General features: G+C 40.3%; 1 protein-coding gene across 2 annotated transcripts in view; it reads left to right on the top strand.

The window, feature by feature from the left end:
• Positions 1–5,453: 5,453 nt before the first annotated feature.
• The window catches only part of DRD3 (dopamine receptor D3), a 42,142-nt gene continuing 38,960 nt past the window's right edge, over positions 5,454–8,635 (top strand). For both annotated transcript variants that reach the window (XM_045851777.1, XM_045851775.1), the window contains exon 1: positions 5,454–5,723. In XM_045851777.1, coding sequence (XP_045707733.1) covers positions 5,454–5,723 — 270 coding nt within the window. The remainder of the gene's footprint in view (positions 5,724–8,635) is intronic.

Raw genomic sequence — 8,635 nt, 5'->3', positions numbered from 1 at the left:
TTGTGTATGTTTTCTTTAATGATAACACATAATTTTGAGGGTATTGTTGTTTTTTAATTGTGGGACTTTCATACTTACTGTAGCTTATTGGATCAATGAAGTTGTTGAAATTAGGCATTTGTTCCAGTTCATGCACTTAGTTTAATCAAATACTATTAAAATGCATACACAAATAATAATGCTGCAATAGCAAATTGGAACTTGGATTCTAAACTTATGCTGCCTACTTGTTTGTACTTTATAGGTGAAGCCCTTTGCTTATTAATGCTAAAAGATCAGCAAGATGTACATCCTTGGATAAAAATAAAGAATTATTGCTTTGCACTACATTGGTTGGATTTCTTATAGCCAAAGAGAAGCAAATACAATATGAGAAAGAGTCTTACTCGGGTGCTTGTTTAGTTTTATAACTGAACATTCTTCAAGGGTCTGCGTGGTTAGCAGTGAGCAGGGGTGTTAACAAGGAAAATACTGACAGTATCCAAATAAATATCTGATATTAAAGCATCTATACAGAAAGCTGCTTATTATGAAATATGAATTAAAGCAAATACCAAATAGGTTTTACTTGATATTAAATTCAATTTCTAATATATTGAAGTAATTAATGCATCAATTAATATTTGCTCATTGATTGACTGATACACTAAGTTCCCTGTTTTGACTCTGATTAGAAGGATAGGATGCTCAGTCCTTAGAGGTTGTGATGAAAAATGAGGATGCTCTGCTTTACTGAGCAGATTTAATTAGGAAAAAAAGTATATTACCTTAGCTGTGAGATCTCAGTAACCAGCTATGGTTTTCCTCTGCACATTTGCCAATAATGTAAATGTGTCCAAATATATAAATATGCTATACATTTCAATGCACTTGTGAATATTCATTAGGAAAATAAACTAGACTCCAACTTTCAAGAATAAAGTGCCACACAAATGCTGAAGACAACCTCTAATAATAATGACAATGTAACTCCCACTGTTTCCATGTGCAGTGTGCACCTGCACTGACTTTGCTGAGCAAGGTCAGACAACATGCACACATTACTCCTAAAAGGGGAGGTTTGAAAATCAGTCCCCATTTCAGGTTTGTGTTCCTCACCCCAATACTGGAGTACTTAAGAACATGAACTCTATCCAGAAACAAACAGTTCTTGGTTTGAATCAGCTCCATCATTTACTGGTGTACAACTGCAGCAATATACTTAACCTTTCTGCTACTTACTTTCTTCATCTGCAAAAGTGGGAATTATAACAGCACCTACTTCTTTTATTAGGTTGTTGTGAGGTTTACACACGATAATGCTTATAAATGTTAGCTATAAGTATTAATTTTTTCAGGCAATATAGTAAGTCTGCATTGAAGCCCAGAACCAGAAAATCTCTGGAGACTAGAGGTCAGAACACAACTAAGTAAGAAATTAGAGACAGCAAAAGACAGGAATCTATGATACATGGAACCCTGCTATCAAGGTGTTTTGTTCTGGGTTTAGGAAAAACCATTCCTGCCTGAAGATGACTGCCATGTCAACACCACTGCCAGCATGGACACAGAAAATAGGTTATGAGTTTTGGATTTGGGGAAACTGCAGATCTAAGCTGGCTCAACACAGGCCCCTCCACGTTGTGTGACCTTGAAAAGGTTCCTGGGCCTCTCTCTCTCAGCTTTCTAATCTATAAAAGAAAGATATCAACATGTATCTTCAGGTCCACTATAAATATTAAAATGAGATAATATGTATATAGTGGCAGTAGTTGGCACACAGTAGCAGCCAGAAGTGGTAGTAACTACTGTTTTCAGAAGGAGGTCAAGAACTACAAGTGTTTGTGGGTTTTGTTTGTTTGTTTGTGGTTTTTGCTTAACTCAATAACCTTAAGGAAAAAATTACAACCCTGTAAATCCTAATAAGCATCTTTCTAACAAACTCAGTGGGAGCCTGGTATGGAACCAGGTGCCGAAGAGGCACTGCACACACATTCCAGGCAGACTGCATGGAGTTCAGAACTGAGGTACTGAGTATCAGCAAAGCAGGATGAGCAGCAGAGCGGTCAGGGACCTAACCACTCTCTGCCCCTCTGCTTTTTAAAGCAGATTACACTCTCACTCTAAAAGATACTAAAATAAACTATAAAGACCAACATTAGTCAATACTTTGTAAGAAACTGAAAGGCTCATTAAAATTTGTAATTGGTGTTACATGTAATGAATCTAAAAGAGTACACCCAGCAGCAACCTTTGAGTCCTTGCCATCTTCACTTTCTCACCTCCCATTCACTCTTATCTGCTAACACTCTTTCTGGGGTCATCAGTCATCTCCTAATTTCTGAGTGCATTGGCACTCGGCAGCTGTACCTCATTTGACAACCCTTTTACCTATTCCCACTTTTCCTTTAACAATAGAGCTGCACTATTTCAAGTGCTACATGCCAGACATTATGCTATAGCTGTGATTCTCAATGGGAGAGCAATTTTGCCCCACAAAGGACAACTGAGCATGTCTGGAGACATTTTTGGTTGTCACAATTTAGGGGAAGGGGAGCACTACTGGCACCTACTAGGTGGATGTCAGGGATGCTGCTAATCATCCAATGGATTCACAGGACAACCCCCCCACAACCAACTGTCAATGGTTACAAGCCTTTGCATATATAATTTTATTTGATTATTATAATAGCCCTGTAGAGTGCATATGATTATTCTCATTTTGCTGATGAGGAAACCAGGCTATCATTATGAATTACTTAGAGAGTGATCATTCAGTTAATGAATTCTCTAGGCTCTCTACTTCTCCTACCTGAGACCCATTTACTATCTGTCAGCACTCCATCAGAGGGAAAAGGAAAGGAGAAAGGCAGGCTGAGCTTTGTGTTATATAAGCAATGCTGGTTTAAAAGAAAAATCTAAGGAGAGAGGAAGTTGAAACAGCTGAGAGACGGGGAGCCATCTAGCATCTTACTCATTTTCTGCCTTTGTCTCCCACACCCACAACTCACCAGGGCTGCCGCACAACCAAGGCCTACCCCCACCTGCTGCTATACAGGATCAGAGACCAGAGACAGCACACGGCAAAATAAATAAAAAATCAGAAATGTAAGAGACTGTGGTTCCATCACCAGGCTCAGAATTGATTTTCAGAGTTGAAGGTCTCCCTTCACATAATTAGTCATTGACATTCAGCTGTGCTGCTTCTAATTAGCTGTCAAACCTTGGCAGAGTAAAATGTCCAGCAAGATGGTAACAAATATCCCAAGGTTTCCTCTTCTCTCTTACGTGACAAGTGAGAAAAGGGTAAGACATTAGCCAACTGCAGACCCCCAAGAAAGAGTGATTCCTGGCCACTGCTTTCCAGGTTGCAGAAGAAAAGGCTTTCTGGGCCTGAGCCTGCCTCAGAGGTGAAAATATCCCCAAACAATCAGAAAGCATTGTACTTTCCAAAAGCCCTTGGCTGCAGCTGCACTATCTCCCAGATGAAGGCTGCCCTTCTCCAAATAATGAGGAAATTGTAATTATTATCAAAAAATATTATTATGCTTTAAAATATATTGAGTGCAAGCAGTGCACCAAGATAAAGAAAATTTTTAAATTGTCTGAATTCAGTCCAAGCTAGTCTCCCCTTACAATCATTTGTTCATTTTTAACACTTAGACATTCCAGGCTGAAATATTTCAAAACGAGACATGAAATGACAGCCATGATTAGGCCAATCTCCTAATCACAGAAGAGCTGCAGATATCAAAAGTGAGAGCAGCTCCAGGCCACCAAGCCAGCCTCTACCTCTGCCAGGGCCTGGAACAAGAGTTCCCATGGAGACCCACATACTCCATGTCTAAATATTTTAGTTATAACCAACAAACCACTGAACAAAATGTTTAATCCTCTGCCTTGACAATCCTCTTCCTAACAATCTGAAAGACCAGGTTTGAATTTAACATTCCTAGGCCCTTAATAATCCCATATAAAATGTAAGAGGGGAGGAGAAACTACCCCCCACCCCAGGGCACATGCAATAGGCAGCTAATCTGTCTCTCTCTCCCTCCTCCCTCTTTTCTTCCCTCTCTCCCTCCCTCCCTCCCTCCCTCTCTCTCTAAAATCAATAAAAATATATCTTTGGGTAAGGATTTAAAATTTTTTAATAATAAATTAAAAATAAACTGTGTGACTTAAAAGATGTCATTCACCTCTCTGGGTCTCAATTTCCCTGTTTGAAAAGTAAGGCACTGGACTAGATCAGAGCATGAAAACAGGGGGTTCATGGGTCATTCACTGACCTCTGAATGTGGCATCAGGGCAGCAGGGAAGACTTCATGGAGCTTAAATATTTCTCTAATTGGTAACCAATCTTTAAAAATTAGGTTTCAAATGAGATTCCACACATGTATTTTCCCAAAATATAAAACCACTATATTGCCTCTTGACTCCATTACTCTTGAGATTTTCTCTCCCAACCCTACCAGGCCCCATGTAAGATACAAGAGAGAGAATGGTAGATTGAAGGAAGTTAAGAGATACAGAGGAAGGCAGGGAAAGGCAAACAGTGGCAATAGAGAATGCAAGGGAGGAAACAAAGACAGGGGTGGGAAGCTAATAGAAACAGACCAGTAAAAGAAAAAGAGCTAATGCTCATGTGTCACATATGGCTTTCAATGTCTTACATGTAAAATAGCTCATGCAATCCTCACAAAAACCTTATGGACAGATTCCATCATGTCCCTCATTTTACAGAAGAGGAAAATGAAGCTCAGAGAGGTGCAGTGACCTGCCCAAGGTCCCAGAGTTAGGAGGTGGTAGAGCTAGGATTCTCATTTTGCAACAGCTCCCCATCTTACTCAGAGTCCAAGCCTGGTTCTTGCAGCAGCCTCGCACAACCTCTCCATCTCGCACCCTCCCACACTGCCCCGCCTCACTTGGTTCCAGCCACACTGGCCTCTCTGCTGTCCCTTCTATATGCCAGCCATTTGTCTTTGTACCTGCTGTTCCTTGTGCTTGAACAACTCTCCCCCCAGGAATCTGCAGACTTGGCTTCCTCAGATGCTCTGGGTCTCGACTCAGTTGTCACCTGCTCCCCAAGGGCTTCATTACCCTAATTAAAAATGGCACTCAGACACCCTGCTCACATACACATGATCCTCTCCCTCTCCTCACTCTCATCTCTGATTTACCATTCTCCAAAATATGTATCATCAAACGTACTACATCTTTTATTTATCTTGTTTATTAGGCTTTTCCTCTGGAATGGAGGCTTCCAGAGGACAGGAATTTTTATCATCCCTTTGTTCAGTGCTGTATTTCTAGTGCTTAGAACAGTGCCTGTCATATAGAAAGTACTCAATAAATGTATGTTGAAATCAAATATTTGCATGCAAGCAGCCTAGCTCCAAAGAGTCTGATTTTACCAACATTTTTTTTCTGTCTTCCCCTCAGGACACCTATTGAGGTCGTTCCTCTCCCTCTGGGCTATGGTGCCACTAAATCAGCTGAGTGGCCACATCAATTCCACCTGTGGGGCAGACAACTCCACAGGGGCCAGCTGGGCCCGCCCACATGCCTACTACGCCCTGTCCTACTGTGCGCTCATCCTTGCCATTGTCTTTGGCAATGGTCTGGTGTGTGTTGCTGTGCTAAGGGAACGGGCCCTGCAGACCACCACCAACTACCTGGTGGTGAGCCTGGCTGTGGCGGACTTGCTGGTGGCCACCTTGGTGATGCCCTGGGTGGTGTACCTGGAGGTAAGTGAGCCCAGGTTTGGGCTGCTCACGTGACTGTGTTTGTCTTTGTCATCCCTGAGCTCCTGTGCTTCTGAGCTCAGAATGCTTTCTGCTGTGATCTGGGGACTGGGAAGGAGGGAGAGTTCCTGTCCTTCTACCTTTCATGAGGAAGCCAAAAGTTTGGAGAGCAGTCATTATCTAGCACCACTTGTGCACATCAGAACCAGGGAGCTGGGAATGATTCTGTTCTCAGGTCTCCAGTATCCAGGTAGCCAGACTTGAGTGATAGGACTACTCATCCTGAAAATGCACCAAGTTTACTCTCTGCCAGGCATGTCACAAAGACATGAGGGGTTGGGGGAGGCAGTTCAATAGGCGCCTTCATCAGGGTTTCCATGTGTGTGGAGGTGAGAGTGTGCAGGAGGAATTCAGGACAAAGATGGGGAGGGAAAAAGGAATTACAGGAAAAAAATAATGAATGAGGAAAAAAAGAGAGAAAGAATAGCCTACAAATAGATCAGACTTCTTTACATGGGTCAGTTGTCTTTAGACTTGGCTCTTTCCACTTGGACATAAGCTATCCATAGACTACTACCTAAAGAACCAACCAGACCTTCCAATTCACATTTTTGGTGCCTCTATTAATAGTAAAGCACCTTCACCAATCAGATAATGCAACAGACCCCAGAGAATTCTTTTGGAGAGAAACATTTCTTAAATTTGAAAGTATTTTCATTCAAAGGTGCAAAGCAGAGTCAGAAGGTGATAAAGATAAAACATTCATTTGCTAACAGAGATACCAGGGTGCCTATACCTGTTCAAGAAATAGATATTCTTACTGGGAAAGCATGCAATTGACTGAAGACTTTTCTTAAAGACATCCTAATATGCTATTAATATTTCTTCTCTGCACTGTGTATCATTCTAAAGAGGTATCCAATGAAGGACAAAATGATGCTATGATTAAGAGAAATTAAAATTCATCAAATTAATATCTCAGTTAATATTAATAGTGAAGACGACAGTTAATTAAGTATGACATATCACAGGAGAGCAAAAATCTCAAACATAGACTGCCTATGCTAGTTCTCATATTAAAGGATGACTGGAAACTAAAATTAGACATGATCTCAACAGGGAGACATAAAAAAAGAAAATAAAAAAGACAAAGAAAAGAAAAAAAAACAACTAGGATTATTAGGAATAGATTTAACTGCTAACACAGCAATTTTCAACCTTTTTCATCTCAGGACACACATAAACTAATTGCTAAAATTCTGTGACATACCAAAAAATGTATCTTTTGCCAATCTGACAAAAATAGGTATAATTTTAGTTGATTTACCAAAAAAAAAAATAACAGTAATTACCTACTCTTTTTGCTCCAAAGTGACTTTTTAAAAGTCAGGTGCTTATACCTGTACATAAGGATTTCTGGTACCAAGATTTAACCAATCAGACTCAACCTTATTATGCAACGTGACAAATAAGATACAACTCTATTATATGACCTATATATTTATGGTTCAAGACAAGGCATCCATACCAAATTACTATTGTTGTGTTAGCTATTGTCATTTTCTTAATTTGACAATCTAAGGGGAAAGAAGCCAGCACTTCTGACTAAATAAGTATTGAATGTTTTAAAAATTCTTGTGGCACAACAGTTGTAAATCACAGGGCTAGGGGGATACTCAGAGTATCCTGATGGCAAAGGGTCTTGTGGTTATCTTGACTTTTATGTCAACCCAATTACTCTGAGACAATCTTGAAATCAGAGGCTATGTCTCTGTTCTTTTTTTCCTGTAGTCCAAATACACTACCTGGCACATAATATGTGCTAAATAAATATTTGATATGTGATTGATTAAATGAGTCTGTTCTGTAATGTCTGCATTAGATGGCCAATTCCTGTTTATACCAGTTGCTACTGTGTCTGTTGTAACAATGAACTATTTATTTTTACATTCAATAATAATGAGACTGAAAGGAGTTAAAAGCATGTGATGTTTTTGTTCAAAAGTAAGGCAGATTTTAGGTGCTATAATCCAGTATGGATTAGTCAATAATTCATACCACCACCGTCCCTCCACCAAAGTGTTTCTGTCCATCCCTATACCTTAGAAGGATTCCTAAGTCTTTCAGAAAGATGGACCTCAGAAGCAAAGGCAGGAAGAGGACTTTCAGCCTAATAAGCATTTTAATTGCCCCCAGATAAAACCAGGCTTTCCACATCTGTAACAAAGTCATTCAGGCACACTCTTTTAGTGTCCATTTGTGATAGCTTCCAGGACTCTGGATGGACCATACTGGAAAATCTCTGTAGCTATCGGTATAAGAGATGCACATTGTGATTTTTCCACACCATGCCAGCTCTTTCAAGCCACACCTGCCAATAAAGATAATCAACCCCTTCTACGGCTGAGCATGAAGAACAGCTGAGTCTATAGAGGGCGGGCACGAAATCTTGCCAAAGGTTCAGTGAACCCTCAGCAGTTTGGATCTATGTGTTTTCCCCTACGAGGAGAATGGTGGTGGAGCTCCTGATCTCCTCTCATAAAAACCAATATGCTATCTTCCCAAAAAGCTATTTGGTGTAGGTGCTCAGTAATCAAGAGCATGGTCAAATGAGTCTATGACCATATAAAGAAGATTTGAGGCAGCAGAGACACCTCTCCACTGAGAAATGGGCTTTAGCACCTTGATTTGGCCCTTCCCACTTGCTTCAAGGCTGTAGTCAATGCAACTTAATATCTCTGCACCACTTTCTCCAACAGTACACTCAGGGTCTACCTCAATAAAAGATAGAATATGACTTAAAGTAGCCATCATTAACAGATGACTGGTTAAAATATTAGCAGTCTGAAGTCCAAAGGACCAGATCTCCCTTTTCCACCCCAGTATATACTTGTCTTAATCTTAAATACCTGCCT

This window comes from Phyllostomus hastatus, unplaced genomic scaffold (assembly GCF_019186645.2).
Source record: "Phyllostomus hastatus isolate PE091 unplaced genomic scaffold, TTU_PhHast_1.1 phas_contig_86, whole genome shotgun sequence".
Classification (NCBI taxonomy): Eukaryota; Metazoa; Chordata; class Mammalia; order Chiroptera; family Phyllostomidae; genus Phyllostomus; species Phyllostomus hastatus.
Note: the sequence above shows the minus strand (reverse complement) of the source record. Positions and strands in the feature narration are given on the sequence as shown.